Source organism: Hypanus sabinus, chromosome 14, assembly GCF_030144855.1.
Source record: "Hypanus sabinus isolate sHypSab1 chromosome 14, sHypSab1.hap1, whole genome shotgun sequence".
Lineage (NCBI taxonomy): Eukaryota > Metazoa > Chordata > Chondrichthyes > Myliobatiformes > Dasyatidae > Hypanus > Hypanus sabinus.
The window spans coordinates 96,353,470-96,374,989 of NC_082719.1; the positions used below are offsets into that span (position 1 = coordinate 96,353,470).

A 21,520-nucleotide genomic window follows, 5' to 3' on the forward strand; every position below is an offset into this window, starting at 1 on the left:
AAGCAATTGCCTGAAACAGAGGAGAGAAACTGAGGCAGAAAATCTGTTCACAAGCGAGATCTTCGTGATAATTAGGTAGGTGGAGTTTGTAAAGGACTAAAGTCGCCCTGTTAGCCTAACGTCAGTCGTGGGGAAGATGCTTGAGTCCATTATTAAGGACGAAATAGTGGCACATCTAGATGGCAGAAATAGGATTAGGCCGAGCCAGCATGGATTTACCAAGGGCAAATCATGCTTGACTAATCTGTTGGGAGTTTTTTGAGGGTGTAACAAGGATGTTAGATGAGGGTAAGCCAGTAGATGTTGTGTACCTAGATTTTCAGAAGGCATTCGATAAGGTGCCACATAGGAGATTGGTGAGTAAAATCAGAGCTCATGGCATTGGGGGCAGGGTTTCAACATGGATAGAAAACTGGTTGGCAGATAGAAAGCAAAGGGTAGCAGTGAATGGGTGTTTCTCAGACTGGCTGGAGGTGACTAGTGGGGTACCACAGGGCTCTGTATTGGGACCACAGCTCTTTACGATTTATGTCAACGATTTAGATGAGGGTATTGAAAACTATATCAGCAAGTTTGCTGACGATACTAAACTGGGTGGCAGTGTGACATGCGAAGAGGACGTTAGGAGAATACAGGGAGACTTGGATAGGCTGGGTGAGTGGGCAGATACTTGGCAGATGTCATTCAAAGTGAATAAATGTGAAGTTATCCACTTTGGAAGCAGGAACAAGAGGGCAGAGTATTGTCTGAACGGTGTCGAGTTAGGTAAGGGAGAAATGCAAAGAGACCTAGGAGTCCTAGTTCACCAGTCAATGAAGGTGAATGAGCAAGTGCAACAGGCAGTGAAGAGGGCAAATGGAATGTTGGCCTTTGTTACAAGGGGAATTGAATACAAGAGCAAGGATGTTTTTTTGCATTTGTACAGGGTCCTGGTGAGACCACACCTGGAATATTGTGTACAGTTTTGGTCTCCAGGTTTAAGGAAGGACATTCTGGCAATTGAGGAAGTGCAGCGTAGATTCACTAGGTTGATTCCTGGGATGGCAGGGCTGTCTTACGCAGAGAGATTGGAAAGATTGGGCTTGTACACGCTGGAATTGAGGAGATTGAGAGGGGATCTGATTGAAACGTTTAAGATAATTAAAGGATTTGATAGGATTGAGGCAGGAAATATGTTCCAGATGTTGGGAGAGTCCAGTACCAGAGGGCATGGATTGAGAATAAGAGGTCAGTTATTTAAAACAGAGTTGAGGAAGAGCTTCTTCTCCCAGAGAGTTGTGGAGGTGTGGAATGCACTGCCTCGGAAGACGGTGGAGGCCAATTCTCTGGATGCTTTCAAGAAGGAGCTAGATAGATATCTGATGGATAGGGGAATCAAGGGATATGGGGACAAGGCAGGGACTGGGTATTGATAGTGAAAGATCAGCCATGATCTCAGAATGGCGGTGCAGACTCGAGGGGCCGAATGGTCTACTTCTGCACCTATTGTCTATTGTCTATTGTCTAAAGTTTCCAAATCATTTCTCTTTCATAGTAAAACCTACCACTGGTCTGCTCATTTCACTAACTGTACAAGTTCACAAAATTGCTTGCACTTCTCTTCCACCTGGAGGTAGAAGAGGTGTTTTAATTTCTTGTCTGAAAATAAAATAATCATGATATAAATATATTTTTTTAGGAATTTGCAGATGAGACGCTCAGAACTCTGTGTCTGTCATACAAGGACATCAGTGAAGGGGAATTTGAGAAGTGGAATATAAAGTTTAAAGCTGCCAGCGTTTCCACAAACAACCGTGATGAGGCACTTGATAGAGTCTATGAAGAAATTGAGAAGGATTTGTTGGTACTTGTGCTTTTTTTTGGATAATTTTCTTTCTGTTTGATGGTCTTTGATGGTTAATTCAAACTGCCTGACTGCCCAGTATGTACCAGCTCTATTAGAAATGCTAATGTTTACACTTGTAATTGTCAGCAAGCTAGGGAGTCACATACAAATGTGAATTAGGTTGGAAGTCTCAATGTTCCTCACAATTGATTGCTATTATCATTCTGACTACATTCTGGCCCTGAATTCTCCAGAGGCAGAAATTGTTCAAAGCAATTTACCTTTTTTAATAATTTACAATGTGGAATGTTTTTAAGAATTTGTTTTTATTTTTGCTTCAGATTTAGTTGAAAAAATGAAGTGGTCTTTAAATTGAATGCAGTTGAATATCTGATCTGCTTGCAATCTCTCAAGCTGTAAACCTGAGTTAAGAGGAGAGGTTAGAGTCATAGAACACTACAGCACAGACACAAGCCCTTTGGCCCATCCAGTCTGTGCCAGATTATTAATCTGCCTAGTCCCATTGAACGGCATTCGGACAGTACCCCTCCCATCTGTGTATCTGTCCAAGTTTCTCTTAAATGTTGAAATCGTGCCCACATCCACCACTTCCCTGGCAGCTCATTCCACACTCGCACCACCCAGTTTGGTCAGGCTGCATCTTTATGTCTTGGAATGCTGGAAAATATAGGGTGACCTTATAGTAATTAAGGGAGGCATAGATAATGTGGGTGATAACATAATCAGTGAAGTTCTGACACTTGGGTGTTGCCATTGCTGCATTCCAAATCTCTGCTTTCGTCTGTGTTTCTCTGATACCATGTTAGCACAACCTACATCCTATTTACTAGTTATTAACTATCACTATTCATTCCCCTGCAACGATGAAAATAAATGTGGGCTAATTCAATTGAATTCCAGTCCTGATGAGGGGTTTCGGCCCAAAATGTTGACTGTTCACTCTTTTCCATAGATGCCGCCTGGCCTGCTGAGTTCCTCCAGCATTTGTCTGTGTTAATTCAATTGAATGATCATTTATGTATAATTCTAGATATTACTTACTTGATGCCAGTAACCCTCACCTTCAAACATGTTTTTCATTGTATTCCAGCTAATGGGAGCCACTGCGATAGAGGATAAACTGCAAGATGGTGTTCCAGAGACTATTGATGTTCTTAAAAAGGGTGATATTAAGATCTGGGTGCTAACAGGGGACAAGAAAGGTAACTATGCACTATATTTGCATTTTTGTGATGATGATTGTAAACCAGTGGTTCAAGTTCCCAACATCAATATTTGACACTTAAAATTCTGTTAACCACGTAGCACATAGAACATTACAGCATAGTACAGGACCTTTAGCCAACAATGTCATGTTGCCATTTTAATCTACTCTAACCCTTCCCTCTCACATTGCCCTCCATTTTTCTATGATCAATGTGCCTGACTAAGAATTGCTTTAATGGCCCTAACGTATCTGCCGCTACCACCAGCCCTGGCAGTGTGTTCCACACACCCATCACTCTCTGCAAAACAAAAAGTTATCTCTAACAGTCACCCCCCCCCCCCCCCATACTTTCCTGCAATCACCTCAAAATTATGGTCCCTCATATTAGCCATTTCAGCCTCAGGAAAAAATCTCTGTCTATCAACTTAATCCATGCCTCTTATCATCTTGTACACTTTTATGAAGTTACCTCTCATCCTTCTTTGATCCAAAGAGAAAAGCTCTAGCTTGCTCTGGGTTGACAATCTCTTCAATCCAGGCAGCATCCTGGTAAACTTCCTCTGCATCCTCTCAAAAGCTTTCACATCCTTCCTATGATAAGGTGACCAGAATATTCCAAATGTAGTCTGACCAATGTCTCATTAAAGCCTCAGCACAACGTCCTGGCTTTCATATTCTAGTCCTTTTGAAATGAACACCAATATTTCCTTCCTTACCGCTGACTCAACCTGCAAGTTAGCATTTAGGGTTAATGAATAAGAGGAACTACACAAGAACTCCCAAACCTCTTTTCACCTCTGTCTTCTGAATTCAATCCCCAGTTGTAAAATAGTCTACATTTTTATTCCTTCTACCGAAGTGCATGACCATACACTTCCCTGCACTATATCCCATATGCCACTTCTTTGCCCATTCTCCTAGTCTGTTCAAGTTCTTCTGCAGACTCCCTTGCTGCTTCCTCAACACTACTTGACCCTCCACCTATCTGTGAGTTTTAAGGTCTGTAATTTTTCTCATGGATCCACTATTACTACAACACAGAGGAAACGAGGCATGCATAGTTGAAGTCCAGTTGGGAACTTACGAGATTTTCATGTTCTGTAGATATTAGCAGCCATTCATGCAAAAACAGTCCCTTCACAACACTTGGAAGACCATTGATCCTGCACTGAGCTTTAGGCTCAGATTCATTTATTTATCACATGTAGATCCACACGTACAGTGAAATGCGTCTTTTGCGTTAACAGCGAACACGCCCAAGGATGTGCTGTGGGCAGCCTGCATTTTCACTGCATATTCTGGTACCAATATAGCATGCCTGTAATGTTCAGCAGACACAGAGAGCGCATCAAGCAACAAAATAACAACAGCAATACAAGCCCTGTCCCTCCATCCCACCTATACACATTCACGGTCCTCCAACCCTGAGACTGGCCATCTTCCTCAGCCTCCAGCCGTCAGTGGACTGGTGCATTCACAGATATTGGGTCTCCTTCTTCCTCAGTGGACTCGTGGAGATTTACAGACTCAGGGTTCCAACCTCCAGGTCTCAACGTCTGTACTTTAGTTTGAACATTGGGTGTGTCCACGGATTGTGAGGCCAAGACCTCCATCCTTCTGTGCCAGTTTTCACCGAGACCACTATCCCACAGTCATGTTTTCCACACACATCCCACTCAATAATAATAATAACTAAATAATAAATGGGATTGAGAACGTGAGATGTAGAGTCCTTCAAAGTGGGCTGGGGATTAGTTCAGCGTTGAGGTGAATGAAGTTATCCATACTGGTCCAGGGGCCTGATGGTTGAAGGGTAATAACTGTTTCTCAGCCTCCAGGTGTGGGGCCTAAGTTGTCTCCTTCCCATTAGCAGCAGCACAAAGACAGGAGAGGCAGCTGTTTTTGCTAAAGCTTGGACCTACTTGTAACACCCAACATCACTCCATCAGATATCTAAATTCATCCCAGGGTCAGTTCAACTCGACAGCAAACTGGACCTTACATACTGGAAAGCCCCCTCATTCGACAAGATTTGCTACCAGTACTCCCTCTACCCAAGGTCAACAAGAGAGTGGAATCTTCTGCCGCCAGACCTGCGCAGTATTTTCGACATTAATATTTTTAAAGATAGACTCAACCAAATCAATTTAGGGGATCTAGTCAAAAAAGCTCACTTCACAATTTAACTCTCACACTGTTCGCACCAACTGTGCATCATAACAGCTGTCCGGCAGTGCTTGCTCAGTACCAAGCAGGAGAATTCTTTAAAAATAAAACACACAACGAAGGACCTCAAGTTTTTTCTTCTTCTTGTGGTTAAATGTTCTTCAATGATCTTACTGAGATAAGATTGCATTTCTAATAAAAGATTATTTTTTTCCTTCAACTAGAAACTGCTGAAAACATTGGCTTTTCCTGTCAACTGCTAACCAATGACATGACCCTTTATGATGGGGAAGAAATTAAGTGAGTATTTTTTTTTACCTCTAATGTAAGAAATGCTGCTTATTCACAAGGCATTTTTGTTTAGTATTTGGATTTTCAAAGCACTGTACAGGAAATAAGATTGAACACTAGAACACAAGAATACTACAGCACAGTACAGGCCCTCCAGCCCTCAATGTTGTGCCAACCCATATATTCCTTAAAAAAAAAGTACTAAACCCACGCTACCCTGTAACCCTTTATTTTTTTTCATCCATGTGCCTGTCCAAGAGGCTGTTAAATACCCCTAATGTTTTAGCCCCCACCACCATCCCTGGTGAGTCATTCCAGGCACCCACAACCTTCTTTGTAAAAAAAACTTACCCCTGATGTCTCCCCTAAACTTCCCTCCCTTAAAGTAATTGCTTTTAAAGTACAGTTACTGTTCCTCTTGGTAGTCTTTGAGGGTTAAGGATAAGGTTAAGGAGTTCAGAGGTGATTGGTGAGGCCATTTTGGGACAACTACACTAAGAAGTGTTTGATAGGGCAGGGTGTGGGTTGCTTGAGAGATGGTGCCATTTACCAGGGGTCCTATGCAGTACCAATAAATTGGCATAGTGGTTAGCATAACACTATTGCAGTACCAACAACCTGGATCAACTGGATGATGTGGGCTTGTTTGGTTGGAAGGTTTTTCTATACTGGGCTCTATCTCTAAATAAAAATAATATGAACTTGGGTGTTTTCAACTGAGCAGTCACAATTAAGAAATTATTGAATTTTTCAAAGAAAAAATTTCCTCTTGTCCACCTCATACTCTTCTGCCAAGATGAAAGTCTGAATAGAGTCTGTTTCAGGAGTATGTGCACTACATGAGTGCTCTATTGGTGCCAAATGAGTGTAATTAAGTATGTTTTGTTGAATTATTAACCTTAAAGAGGATCTTGTTGACCTGGTTGCCCTGTAAGTATTGAAGGATTTGGAAAAAATTCTTCCAATGCTTAAAGGTATCTGCTGTAGAAAGATTCTATCTCAGATAACAGGGGTCACTGCTGGCAAGCAGGTAATGGCCTTTGAGGCTTAGAGATCTCAACCTTCAGATGTTATTTTCCACAGATGGCCAAAGGCTAGTGTTGAATTTTGTGTATGTATGCCGTAGTTGAGAAGTGACTCCAGAGGTGAGGGAAGTGTTCCGGAATCTTGTCAGGAACTTTCAGATGACGGAATATGGTGCAGTTTGGTAGGGAAGCTTACTTCTGTGAATGTTTAGTGTAAGGGGTGTCCTCTCACATGGTGAAGTAAATGGGTCTTCAGTAAGTTGTTTTAGACTGTGTGTAAGCACAAGAATCATCTATGTTCTTTTGCTTAATGACTGAAGTAAGAGTGCCCTTAACTCTGGCTTTGAACGTTTCTTCCCATCGCTTGTGTTTTTATATAGTGTTATGCTAATCACTAATCATGTCCAAATCTTGTTGCCTGGTTTTTAAAACCCACACATGAATGTAGGTGGTTTGTCTCATCTAAATTGTCAAGAAATAATCAACCTAGAGAACCTTAGAGTGGAATTCAAGGTCTTATTATTCAGAGGTAAAAGGTTTGCAGCTGACATGAATGTATCAGAAGATATTGTTCTGATAACCTTTATTTAAAATCACATTCCATCACAATAATCAATATCAACTCTCCATCTTTAGGCTAAGTAATTATATCTAATTGTTCCATAAGGGCATTCCTCATCAATAACTTGAGTGTGTAACAAAGCAACTTTTTTAAAGCTATTTCCACTTTGCAAAGATTTTTCTAAAGTAACACACACAAAGTATTGGTCAGGCAGCATCTTTGGGGGGTGGGAAAGGCAAGAGTCCTGATGAAGGGTCTCGGCCCAAAATGTCGACTCTTTATTTCTTTCCATAGATGCTGCCAGAAACTGATGAGTTCCTCAAGCAGTTTGTGTGTGTTACTCTGGATTTCTATCATTGCAGAATCTCTTGTGTTTATTTCTTTTCTCAAGCAGATGTAAGTTGGACTGTCGCCTTGTCTTCATTCTTTCCGTAACCATGATTATATTCTGCAAATTTTTCTACATTAAAAAGTTTGCCATTGCCTTCTTCTGGGTGATGTCTTTACAAGGTTGATGACCGCAGCCTTTATCCAAACTCTTCAGAGGTTGTCTGCCTGGTATCAGTGGTCGCATAACCAGGACTTCTGATCTGCACCGGCTCCTCATCCGACCATCCACCACCTGCTCCCGTGGCTTCATGTGACCCTGATCTGGGTGAACTGCAGCCTAGTGGAAGGAAGAAGTGACTTACACCTCCTTCAGAAGAGACCTGTCTCCACCCCACCACCTGTCTTCTGTACAAAGCAACTAGTATCAAGGGTGCAGAACTTTAGATGTAAATTTAAATGATATTAGTGGTATGAGAGAGGAGTTGGCCAAAGTAAATTGGAAGGAGATGCTGGCCAGGATGACAGCAGAGCAGCAATGGTGTGAGTTTCTGGGAAAAATGAGGAAAGTGCCAGATAAATACTGTCCAAATCAAAGAGATACTCAGATGGCAAACTAATACAGTGGCTGACGAAGGAAGTTAAAGCTAATATAAAGGCAAAAGAGAGGGCTTACAACAAAACAAAAATTCGTGGGAAAACAGAGGATGGGGAAACTTTTGAAACCCTACAGAGAGCAACTAAAAGAATCATTAGGAGGGAAAAGATGAACTATGAAAACAAGCTGGCAAACAATATCAAATAGGATAGCAAAAGCTTTTCCAAGTATGCAAAAAATAAAAGGGAGATGAGAGTTGGATATAGGTCTGCAAGAAAACGAGGCATGAGAAATAATAACAGGTTAGCTTGCAGGTAGAGTCAGTGGCAAGGATGGAAAATGCAATGTTAGCATTCATTTCTGGAGGTCTAGAATAGCAGGGATGTGATGCTGAGGCTTTATAAGGCACTGGTGAGGCCTTTCCTTGAGAATTGTGAACAGTTCCTCTTCTAAGGAAAGATGTGCTGGCATTGGAAAGGGTTCAGAGGAGGTTCACAAGGATGATTCCAGGAATGGAAGGGTTCTCATACAAGGAACATTTGATAGCTCTGTACTTGCTGGAATTTAGAAGGATGAGGGAGGATCTTATTGAAACCTTTTTAATGTTGAAAGGCCTAGACAGAGTAGATGTGGAAAGGATGTTTCCCATGGTGTCTAGGCTAGGACCAAGAGGGCACAGCCTCAGGATAGAGGGGCATCCATTTAAAACAGAAATCTCTCTAGCCAGAGGGTGGTGAATTTGTGGAATTTATTACCACAGTGCTGAGTTTGATAGTTTCTTGATTGGACAACATCAAAGTTACGGGGAGAAGGCTGGGGAGTGGGGCTAAGGAGGGGAAGAAAAGATCAGCCATGATTGAATGATGGAACAGACTCGATGGGCCAAATGACCTAATTCTCCTCCTTAGTCTTATGGTCTTAATTACTTTTTCAGTTCCTTGCTCAGCGAAATGCAAAAAAGAAAATCAGCACTCAAAGAAACCAATGCCAGCATAAAAGATGTCTTCAAAAAGGAGGAAAACCCTGCAATGATAATCACTGGCTCTTGGCTGGTATGTAATGGACATTGTTCACTTTTTATGTTTCACAGAAACGCCTGCGGCAGTACATAAACTCATAGAAAAGTGTAGCACAGAAACAGGACCTTAGGACTGTCTAGTCCATGCTCAATCATTTAAATGGAGTATTCCCATTGACCTGCACCGGGACCATAGCCCTCCATACCCCTACTATCCATGTACCTATCTCAACTTCTCTTAAATATTGGAATATATCTTGCATGCACCACGTGCTGACAGCTCATTCCACACACTCTCAACCCTCTGAGTGAAGAAGCTTCCCCTCATGTTCCCCTTAAACATTTCTCCCTTAACCCATAACCTCTGGTGGCGGTCCCATCCAACCACTGTGGAAAAAAGCATGCATGTATTTTACCTTATCTATACCCCTCATAATTTTGTATACCTCTATCAAATCTCCCCTCCGTCTTCAACATTCCAAGGAATAAAGTCTAACCTATTCAATCTTTCTTTATAACTCAGGTCCTTTGGACCTGGCAACATACTCGTAAATTTTCTCTGTACGCTTTCAGCCTTATTTACACCTTTCCTGTAGATGTGTGACCAAAACTGCACACAATATTCCAAATTAGGCCTCACCAAGCCAATGTCTAATCCAATTTACTAGCTCATCTTGAATGCCGAGCGACTGAACCTTCTTGACCAACCTCCCATGTGGGACCTTATAAAATGCCTGGCTAAAATCCATCTAGTCAACATCCACTGCCTTGCCTTTGTCAACTTCCCTGGTAACTTCCTCAAAAAACTCTGAGATTGCTTAGAGATGACCTACCATATACGAAGCCATGCTGATGATTCTTAATCAGTCCATGTCTATCCAAATCATGTGGATAATTTACAGGCCAAATTGAAATGTTTTGTTATTTCTAACCCACCTTTAAGAAAGATAATAGATTAGATGCCAGTTCCAACAGGAATTATCCTGCATTGAGGTAGACAGAGAATAAATTTGGTTGTATCGACATTCAGAATGTGATTTGCTCTTATAATTAAGCATGTTTAATAAAATTATCTGGAAGGTGTAATATTAAAATACAGAGTATGTTTAATAAGAAAATATCGTTTTCGTGAGAGTGTCACACCTTTAAGGTGAATCAAGTGAAATCAAGAAGAAATGGGGATGGTGTTAATTCGTTCATTCCTTCTATGCTGTGTCACATGATGTGGACGATCACGGTCTCTCCGTTATCATGATTGTCCTCAGCAAATTTTTCTATAGAAGTGCTTTGCCATTGCCTTCTGCGGGCAGAGTCTTTACAAGATGAGTAACCCCAACCTTTATCAATGCTCTTCAGAGATTATCTGCCTGGCGTCAGTGGTCACATAACCAGGACTTGTGATCTGTACCAGCTGCTCATATGACCATCCACCACCTGCTCCCGTGGCTTCATGTGACCCTGATCAGGGGGCTAAGCAAGTGCCCTGTCCAAGACAAGCCTTGCAGGCTGGCAGAGGGAAGGAATGCCTTCCACCTCATTTGGTAGAGACGTTCCTCCACCCTGCCACACAATCTACCACATAGGAGGAAACCCAGTGCCTGTCTAAGAGTTTCTTAAATGTCCTGAAAGTATCTGCCTCAACTACACCACTGGCAGGGTGTTCCATGTGCCCACCACTCTGAGTAACAAACTTACCTCTGACATCCCTCCAGTACTTTACTTCAGTCATACTAAAAATATGTGGTGTTCATCACCACTATGCACCGTGTTGTATGACATGGGTAATTATGTTCTCGACAAATTTTTCTACAGAAGTAATTTTCCTCGCCGCCTTTTGGGCTGCGTTTTTACAAGACTGGTGACCCCAGTCATATTCAGTGCTCTTCACAGATAGTCTGTCTGGTATCAGATGTTGCATAACCAGGACTTGTGATGTGCACCTACTGCTCATATGACCATCCATGATTTGCTCCCATTGGATCATTGGTCTTCATGTGACCCTGATTGAGGGGGGGGGGTGGGCTAAGCATGTGCTACACCTTGCCCAATGGTGACTTGAAGGCCAGCAGAGGGAAGGAGTGCCTTATACCTCCTTAGATAGTCAACGGTTCAGGCCAAGTCCTGAATGAGTTCCTGCTGAGATCCTCCAGCGTTTTGGGTGTGCTGCCTCAGGTTGATCAGATTAACTAGCTACGGGAAGGATAATTAGGCTTGATTGGCCAGAGTGATTAGTCCAGTTCCCACATTTCTTCCTGTGTTTCTTTTCCAGAATGAAATTCTCAGAGAAAAGAAAAGAAGAAAAAAGAAGTGGTTCAAGCGACCAAAAACTGAGAATGAGAAGAAGATGCAAATGGAGAGGGATCAAAATAATGAAGCTGCTAAAGAACAGAGACAGAGAGACTTTGTGGATTTGGCATGTCAGTGCTCCTCTGTAATCTGCTGCCGTGTCACTCCGAAGCAGAAAGCCATGGTTGTCAACTTGGTGAAAAAATACAAGAAAGCAATTACTCTGTCAATTGGAGATGGAGCTAATGATGTTAACATGATAAAAAGTGAGTGCAATAAGACCATAGGCATAGGAGTAGAATTAAGCCATTGAGACCGAGCTATTTTCTCAATTAGTTTTTGTTCTTTGAGTGCTGTTGCAAGTTGTTGCCTGGATTAACCAATGGCCTTATTAACCAGAATCCACTGTATGCCCCATGATTTGGCCTCAATTCATTACCCAATGAATTGAAATGGGTTTCTTTTATTTTCACTTTAACCTAATATTTTTAGTCATGTTTTTCTTGATGTCTTTCATGTTATATGAATTCCAAGAAAAATCAAGGATTGACTTAATTCACCATATACATTTACATGTATTAACGGTTTGCCGTGGTGTGTTCATCAAGGCACAACATGTAACAAAAAACATTCACCAAAAATAATATAAAGAAAAGAATTATACTTATAAAGTTATAGGTTAAAGGACAGGTATTCAATAAAGTGTGAATAAATAAATAAATACCTGTATTTACAATATAAACAGCATTATAAAAAGTGGTTTTTAAAAAAGGAAAGAAAATTATATTTATATAATTGTTTTAGCTTCTTACTTCATTCCCCCCCTCCCCCACCCACCTGGCTTCACCCTCTAAAACCTTTTCCTTCCCCTTCCCCCACCTCCTTATTCTGGCATCATCCCCCTTCCTTTCCAGTCCTCACGAAGGGTCTTGGCCCGAAATGTTGACTGTTTATTGATTTCCACAGATGCTGTCTGACCTGCCGAGTTCCTCCAGCATTTTGCGTGTGTTGCTTTGGATTTCCAGCAGCTGCAAAATACTTTGTGTCATTGTTTTAGACTCAGTTTCAAATTAGATTTGACGCAAAATTGCTCATCGTTCAGAAAATGGGGGAACATTCTGCAGAACAGAGCATAGAACAGTACAGACTCTTCTGTCTAAGATATTGTGCTGACCTTTTAACCTACCCTAAGATCAATCTAAGAGACTCTTAAATGAACCTAATGTATCAGCCTCTCCAAAGAGGCTATTCCAGGCAACCACTCCTCTCTTTAAAAAAAACACTTGCCTCTGACATTCCCCTATACTTTCCTCCAGTCTCTTTTACATTATGCCCCCTCATCTTAGCATTTTTGTAAATTGTGTTGTGAATCAGAAACCTAATTTTTGTCCTTTTTAGATTGGGTGCAAACTACATTGTCCATTTTGGCTTCAATGTGACTAGCTGTTTTGAAGATCTGCTATTTGACTGGCTTGTAATCTCCTCAATTATTTCACCTCACAAAATTAGCTTTTAAAATCTTTGCAGTTCTACCTCTTTTTAAAAGACCAAAGATGCCCTGCAGAACCAATGTCCTGGGTATTACTTTCTGTTCTACGTTCCACTGCCCTAGGAGGATTTGCTTCCCCCAAATTCACAAAAATCAGATTCAGGTTGTTGGCGCATGGCCTGGTGGACAAGGCATCGGACTAGTAACCTGAAGGTCACTGGTTCGAGCCTCAGTTGAGGCAGCGTGTTTGAGCAAGGCACTTAACAACACATTGTTCTGTGACAACACTAGTGCCAAGCTGCTTGGGACCTAGTGCCCTTCCCTTGGACAACATCGGTGGTGTGGAGAGGGGAAGGCTTGCAGCTTGGGCAACTGCCGGTCTCCCATACAACCTTGCCCAGGCCTGCACCCCGGAAAAACCTTCCAAGGTGCAAATCCATGGTCTCATGAGACTAACGGATGCCTATTTACATTATAGATAGTACAGAAAGAGAACAAAACTAGCAAGCTAGTATCGTAGGCTCATGGATCATTCAAAAATCTGATGGCAGAATGGTAGATGATGTTTCTAAAGTGTGGGTGGGTCTTCAGGCTCCTACACCACCTCTCTGATTGTAGTAATGAGAAGAGGGCGTGTCCTGGATGGTGAGGCTCCTTAATGCTGGATGCTATGTTTTTGAGGCATCGCCTTCTGGAGCTGTGCTGGCTGCTGGGGAGGTTAGTGCCCATGATGGAGCTGGCTGAGATTACAAACCTTTGCAGCTTTTTTCAATCCTGTGCATTGGCCTTTCCACACCAGATTGTGATGCAATGGAAACCATGCTCATTACTTTAATGGATGCCATCTCCATGAGGTCAAGGGTATGGGACAGAATGGCATGGCACACACACTGCGCATTTCAATAGCATTTTATATCAGTGGAATCCATAGAAGCGAACATACAGTTTTAACTGGATATCATCTAGTTTATACAATTCATTTTTCCGGAGTTGGTAGCAGTAGATTTTAATCTTTCACTTAAATATTATGAATTTATACAACACAAAGGTATTCCATCACTGTCTGTGAGGAGTTTCTTTGTTCTCCCCATGATTATGTGGGCTCCTTCAGGGTGCTCTGGTTTCCTTCCATAGTCCAAGATTACTTGGTCACGTGTGTAATTGGGCAGCACAGCTTCACTGGTCTAGAAAGATCTGTTATCAAAAGTATGCAACTTGAGTATTTTTATCAGATATAGAGAGCATCCTCTTATCTGTCATTACTGTCTGGATTGGTTAACATCCTCTGACAATGCACAAAAACTTCAAGTGAACTGTCAAGTTGGCAGAAAAGCCCACTGGCTGCAGTTTATCAACACTGCAAGTCTTGTATGTGTCCAGGAAAAAGTAATGGGCAAGAAAACTCATTGCAGACAAACCCAACCAGCAAACTGCCTTTTCTAAAAAGTCCCTTCTGCAAAGCCCCACAGGGCTATTAAAATAAAAACACACCATCTTAAAATTTTCTTCCTCCAGGCAGTTAATCTGATCAACCATTCTAGTTCACCACCCGAAGCCCCTCTATTAACCCGTCACCACACTACACTGTAAACCACTTTTTATAATGCTGTTCACACTGTAAATCCATGCAGGTATTTATGTGTTTATGCACATTTTATTCCATATGTGTACTTTAACTTCTGACTTTATTTTTATATAATTCCTTATTCTTTATAATTATTGAATGTTATTTTTGGTTCCCTCTCTTTTTGCACTAATTATTTAATTAAATTTATATAAAGACATATATATTTTTTTAATTGTAATTTATGGCTTTTGTTATGATGTTTTGCACTATACTGCTCTCACAAAACAACAAGTTTCACAACATATGCCAGTGATGTTAAACCTGATTCTTACTTTGATTTTTGTTGCATGTTACACCCTATCCAACACATTAATATATTAGAAAATTCCTAATACATATAAATATACACTCCATGGCCACTTATTAGGTGTGTCCTTCATTTAATAAAGTAGCCCACAGAATGTCTTTCCGTGGTCTGCTGCTGCTATAGCTCATCCGCTTTAAGGTTCAACATGCTGTTCGTTCAGAAATACTCTGCACATCACTGTTGTAACATGCGGTTCTTTAAGCGATTGTCACCTTCTTGTCATCTTGAACCAATCTGGCCATTCTCCTCTGAGTTCTGTCTTTAACAAGGTATTTTTGCCCATAGAACTGCTGTGCACTGGATGTTTTTAGGTTTTTGTACTATTTTCTGTAAACTCTAGAAAATCCCAGAAGATCAATAGTTTCTGAGATACTCAGACCATCCCATCTGGCACCAATAATCATTCCACAGTCACAAAGTCACTTAGATGACATTCCCCCACCCCCCAATTCTGACATTTAGTCAGAACACTGAACCTCATGACCATATCTGCAGGCCTCTATGGATTGAGTTGCTGCCGCATGATTGGCTGATTAACAAGTAGGTATACCTAATAAAGTTGCAACTGAGTGTATATGGCGAATAAAGTTGGTCCTTGATCTTAATGCACCAATACTTAGTGGTCGGAGAGCATGTTGATCATTTGTTAAAATATGTAAATTACCAGAAGCTTGAAATGAGTTTTCTTTATCTAATGCTGCAGCCGCTCACATTGGAGTGGGAATCAGTGGCCAGGAAGGCATGCAAGCTGTCATGTCGAGTGACTATGCCTTTGGGCAGTTCCGGTTCCTACAGCGACTGCTCTTGGTTCATGGAAGGTGGTCCTATATCCGCATGTGCAAGTTCTTAAAGTACTTCTTCTACAAAAACTTTGCATTTACTTTAGTTCATTTCTGGTATTCCTTTTTCAATGGATTTTCCGCACAGGTAAAAGAATTTTTTTAAAAACCTGACACTCTTTTGAAAAAAAATTCTGCAATGTAATAGTTAAGTTTTTAATTTTTTTTAATCTCCGGGTAAAGGCAAATGTTAGAAAGCTCTCTCAATATCGAGAGTTGGAAAGATTCACTAAACAGAAAAAATATGTTAGAATGGTAAAGGAAAAGGATTATTTAGCTTTCAAAAAAATTAAGCAATGTAATATTTATTATGGTCATAGAGCACCTCAGCACTGAAACAGATGCTTCAGACCATCGAGTCCGTGCCATACTATTATTCTGCCCACTCCCATTGACATTCACCTGGACCACAGCTTTCCATACCTCTCCCATTCATGTACCTATCCAAATTTCTCTTAAATGTTGAAATCAAATGAGCATTCACCACTTCTCACACAAAATGCTGGTGTCGTGGTTTCTCGTGCCTCACAAATGACCAAGAGACGCAGAAGATTCTTCAAGAAGGGTTAAAGTTTAATTCGCAAATCAAAGCTGAGACAGTCATTGAGCTAGTCACTGATTGCCCAACAATCCTCGGACACGGCATTTTTTATAGCAAAATCCTGGTCTAGTCTACATCTCTTTAGCTACCTTCCATTAACACAACATTGACTTCTACATTCTTAATATTTCATTCTCTTGCTAAATTGGGTACATGCATAGCAAATAGCAAGTTTCAAAGCTGACTACATCTCTTAGCTACCTCTCATTAACATATATTAACACACCATTGTCTTCTACATTCCTAGGATTTCATCTTGGGTACATGCATAGCAAACTGACGACATAGTTTTGGTTACACAGCAAATAATACAAGTTTTATACTCCATAATAGTTTTATACTCCAATACTGGTAGAACACAGCAGGCCAGGCAGCATCTATAGGGAGAAGCAGCGTTTCTCCCTATAGATGCTGCCTGGCCTGCTGTGTTCTTTCTTTCTTTTTCAATCTTTTTATTGAATTTCATATACAAAAAACATATCGTAATATTGAATAGGTTATGAGTGCATTAGACTTAAAGTTGAATTAGTAATAAGATAACAATATCTTATTAAAATACCAGCAAAAAAATAGTACATTGATCAATCTAACCTATATTAATTATACATGAAAAAGAATAAGAATAAACATCAAAAGAAAAAAAAATTAAAAATGCAAGAAAAAAGAATATATAATGAAAAAAAATTAAACCTAAACTAAACTAACATGGGCAATAATAACAGTTTATATGTATATGATAGTGTCAAAAACTCCGGAACTCCATACCAGAACAAGAATAAAAAGAGAAAAGGTCTGGAAGAAACCAAATTAATTCATATGAAAATGTCGAATGAACGGTCCCCAAGTTTCTTCAAATTTAATTGATGAGTCAAAAATAGTGCTTCTAATTTTTTCTAAGCTCAAATAAGAAATAGTTTGAGAGAACCACTGAAACGTGGTAGGAGGATTTACTTCTTTCCAATTTTGTAATATAGACCTTCTGGCCATTAATGTTACAAAGGCGATCATTCGTCTAATTGAAGGGGAAAACCGGTTACCATCCTCATTTGGTATACCAAAAATTGCAGTAATAAAATGAGGTTGTAAATCAATATTCCAAATTGAGGAAATAGTAGCAAATATGTCCTTCCAATAGTTATGTAAAGTGGGACATGACCAAAACATGCGGGTCAATGAGGCCACATCTAAATGACATCTGTCACATTGAGGATTAATATGAGAATAGAATCGAGCAAGCTTATCTTTAGACATATGGGCTCTATGTACAACCTTAAATTGTATTAAAGCATGTTTAGCACATATAGAAGAAGAATTAACCATTTGTAGAATTTTTTCCCATTTTTCTGTTGATATATTGAAGTTCTTTTTCCCATTCTTGTTTAATTCTACCTGATATTTCTGGTTGTATCTTCATAATCATATTATAAATAAGAGCCACTAATCCCTTCTGACAAGGATTCAAGGTAAAAATCATATCTGAAAAATCTATCAAAGTTGAATTGGGGAAGGATGGTAGAACTTTATGTAAAAAATTTCTGATTTGTAAGTATCTAAAAAAATTAGATTTAGGTAACTTAAATTTGTTGGAAAGTTGGTCGAAAGACATCAAACTACCTTCAGAAAAAAGATCTCGAAAACATTTTATACCTTTCCTTTTCCATATGCTAAAAGCTTGATCTGTCAAAGAAGGTTTAAAAAAGAAGTTAAGTAAGATAGGGCTAACAAGAACAAAGTTTTTCAGAGTAAAAAACTTACGAAATTGAAACCAAATTCATAATGTGTGTTTGACAATAGGATTGGATATCTGTTTATTGAATTTAACTAAATCAGCAGGAAGAGAAGAACCAAGAACAGAGAATAGAGAATATCCTTGTGCATCATTGCATTCTAAATTTACCCACTGTGGGCACAATGGTGAATCCAAATCTAATTTCCAATATATTAAGTTTCGAATATTATTCGCCCAATAGTAAAATCTAAAGTTAGGTAAAGCTAAACCACCATCTTTTTTAGATTTTTGTAACTGCCTTTTACTTTACCTGGGGTTTTTATTTTGCCACACAAATGAGGAAATTTTTGAATCAATGTTATCAAAAAAAGATTTAGAAATAAAAATTGGTAAGGCTTGAAATAAATATAAAACTTTTGGTAAAATCATCATTTTAATAGCATTAATCCGGCCAACTAATGATAAGGATAAAGGAGACCGTCTTGTAGTAAGTTGTTGAATTTGATGAAGCATAGGTAAAAAATTCAATCTGAATAAATCTTTATATTTCTTGGTAATTTTTATACCTAAATAAATAAAGTTATCAGTAACAACTTTAAATGGTATCCTGTCATTCAATAAAGTTTGCGCATTTAAAGGGAATAATTCACTCTTATCCAAGTTTAGTTTATAACCAGAAAAACTACCAAATTGAACCAACAAGGATAAAATAGCGGGAATTGACCTGTAAGGATCAGAAATATATAACAACAAGTCATCAGCATAAAGTGATAACTTGTATAACTTCTCATTACGGGTAATACCAAAAATAGTAGGGGATTCACGAATAGCAATGGCTAAAGGTTCTAATGCAATATTAAATAATAAAGGACTTAAGGGACAACCTTGTCTCATACCACGAGATAATTGAAAAAAAGAGGATCTGTAATTATTTGTAAGAACAGAAGCTACAAGTTTATAATATATTAATTTAATCAATGATATAAAATTAGGACTAAATTAAAATTTCTCAAGGCATTAAATAAATATATCCATTCAACTCTATCAAAAGCTTTTTCAGCATCTAATGAAATAACACATTCTGAGGTTGTGGGTGAAGAAGTGTAAATTATATTAATCAATTTTCCAACATTAAAAAAGGAATACCGGTTCCTAATAAAACCAGTTTGGTCTTCTGAAATAATTTGTGATAGTAACTTTTCTAATCTAATAGCTAAAATTTTTGTAAGAATCTTAGAGTCTACATTTAATAGCGATATAGGGCGATAAGATGCACATAGAGTAGGATCCTTAACTTTTTTAAGAATTAGAGAGATAGTAGCTTCATAAAAAGACTGGGGTAGTCCCTTCTTAGTAAATGCATCATTAATGATTTCACATAACCAAGGGGAAAGCAAAGAAGAAAAAGTTTTTAAAAAATTCTATAATATAACCATCAGGACCAGGAGCTTTCCCTGGGTTCATTGATGAGACAGCCTCACCTATTTCAGCCATAGAAATAGGAGCATCGAACAAGCTCCGATCTTCATCTGTCAGTTTAGGAATATTCAAATTGTTAAAAAAAATTATCCATCATGGATAGATCGCCATCAAATTCTGATTGATATGAAGATTTATAAAAATCTTGGAAAGTATTATTAATTTCTTTATGATCAGTAGTCAGATTACCATCTTGTTTACGAATTTTAATTATTTGTCGCTTAGTCAAAATAGCTTTTAATTGGTTAGCTAACAATTTACGAGTTCGATCACTATGAATATAAAATTGAGCCCTAGTCTTAATTAATTGATTCTCAATTGAAGAAGATAATAATAAACTATGTTCCATTTGAAGCTCAACTCTCTTCTTATAGAGTTCTTTGGTAGGAGTCACAGAATAAATCTTATCAATTTCTTTAATTTTATCCACTAATAAAGCAATATCTAAATATCTTTGTTTTCTTTTACTGACGGAATATGAGATAATTTGTCCACGGATAAAAGCCTTAAAAGAGTCCCAAAGTATTCCTCTGTCAATCTCTTCAGTATAGTTTGTTGAAAAAAACAAGTCAATTTGCTGTTTTATGAAGGTAATAAATTCTGGATCTTGAAGCAAAGTAGCATTAAGTCTCCAAGATCTAGTATTATTGAAAGAGTCCGAAATCTTGATAGATAACTTCAAAGGTGCATGATCCGAAATGGCAATAGAGTCATATTTACAATCAGTAACATCTGTTAATAAACGATTATCAATAAGGAAATAATCAATTCTAGAATAACTGTGATAAACATGTGAAAAAAACAAAAATTCTTTATCTTTAGGGTTCAAAAACCTCCATATTTCAGTAATTCCCGAATCAACCATAAAGGGATTAATAAGTAAGGCTGATCTATTTGGAAGAATTCGAATAGGTTTAGATCTATCCATCAAAGGATTCAGACAACAGTTGAAATCTCCACCCATTATCAGCATATATTCATTTAAATTAGGGAGGGAAGTAAATAAACATTTAAAAAATTCAGGGCAGTCAAAGTTTGGAGCATAAATATTAACTAGAGCCACTTTTCGATTAAAAAGTAAGCAGTTATCAACAAAAATCTGCCCTGTGGATCAGAAATAATTTCATGATGTGTAAACGAAATTGAGGGGTCTATAAAAATAGACACGCCCCTAATTTTGGCGGTACAATTCGAGTGAAATTGTTGACCCTTCCAGAACCTAAAAAAGCGTTGATTATCCTCCCTCCTAATATGGGTCTCCTGTACAAAAATAATATTAGCATTTAGTCTATGGAATACTTTAAATATTTTTTTACGTTTAATCGGATGATTTAAACCATTAGTATTCCAAGAGATAAAATTAATAGACTTATCCATCATGCCAATACTAATTGTATATATCATAAAAGGTTAAAAAGATACATAACCCATAATTCAGGAAGAAGGAAAAATGATTCAGGAGCAACCGGAGAACATGACACTTCAACAATATTAATAATCTAAAGTCGGCCCATAAACTAAAAGCAAAAAAATAAAAAGCAAAAGCGTGAAAAAAGATCCCTACCCCCCTTCCCCAACCCCACGAAAAAAAGCCAAGCGGCAGGCGCACAAACTAATACTAATATTACCCCCATTTTCAAGATGGCAACTTCATGAAAAGAAAAAAAAGACTATATAACACCCAGATATAAATACAGGGTTGTAAAAAGAAAGAATATATCAAACAAAATGAAAAAATAATATAATAAAGCAAAAGAACATTAATAAAAAAGGATAAACATTAAAGTTTAAAATAGTGTAATATGCCTTTAAAAAAAGATTCCATATTCAGATACAAGAAAATGACATTTCAAAAACAAAGACTTATGGGAAGAAGAAACGACATTTTGAAAAAACCATATTACAGAATATAAGTGTAAATTCACCAATCTATTAAAAAAAGATCATCAAAAAAGGATTAAAAAAGGATTCAATAATCACTACAATATATAAAAAAAAGTCCAAAAATCCAAAACATTCGTCCCATTTTCAAGTACAAGCAAATAAATGCTTACGGAAAGCAAAGTCTTATGGGAAGAAGAAACGACATCTTAAAAAATAAATCATTATTACAGAGTATTAAC

General features: G+C 38.6%; 1 protein-coding gene across 1 annotated transcript in view; it reads left to right on the plus strand.

Moving 5' to 3' along the window:
* Positions 1–21,520, plus strand: part of atp8b1 (ATPase phospholipid transporting 8B1) — a 179,668-nt gene that overhangs the window by 144,944 nt on the left and 13,204 nt on the right. Inside the window, exons 18-23 of the mRNA XM_059989680.1 lie at positions 1,679–1,843; positions 2,937–3,048; positions 5,444–5,519; positions 8,957–9,074; positions 11,310–11,592; positions 15,453–15,676. Of these exons, the coding sequence (XP_059845663.1) occupies positions 1,679–1,843; positions 2,937–3,048; positions 5,444–5,519; positions 8,957–9,074; positions 11,310–11,592; positions 15,453–15,676 (978 nt within the window). The remainder of the gene's footprint in view (positions 1–1,678; positions 1,844–2,936; positions 3,049–5,443; positions 5,520–8,956; positions 9,075–11,309; positions 11,593–15,452; positions 15,677–21,520) is intronic.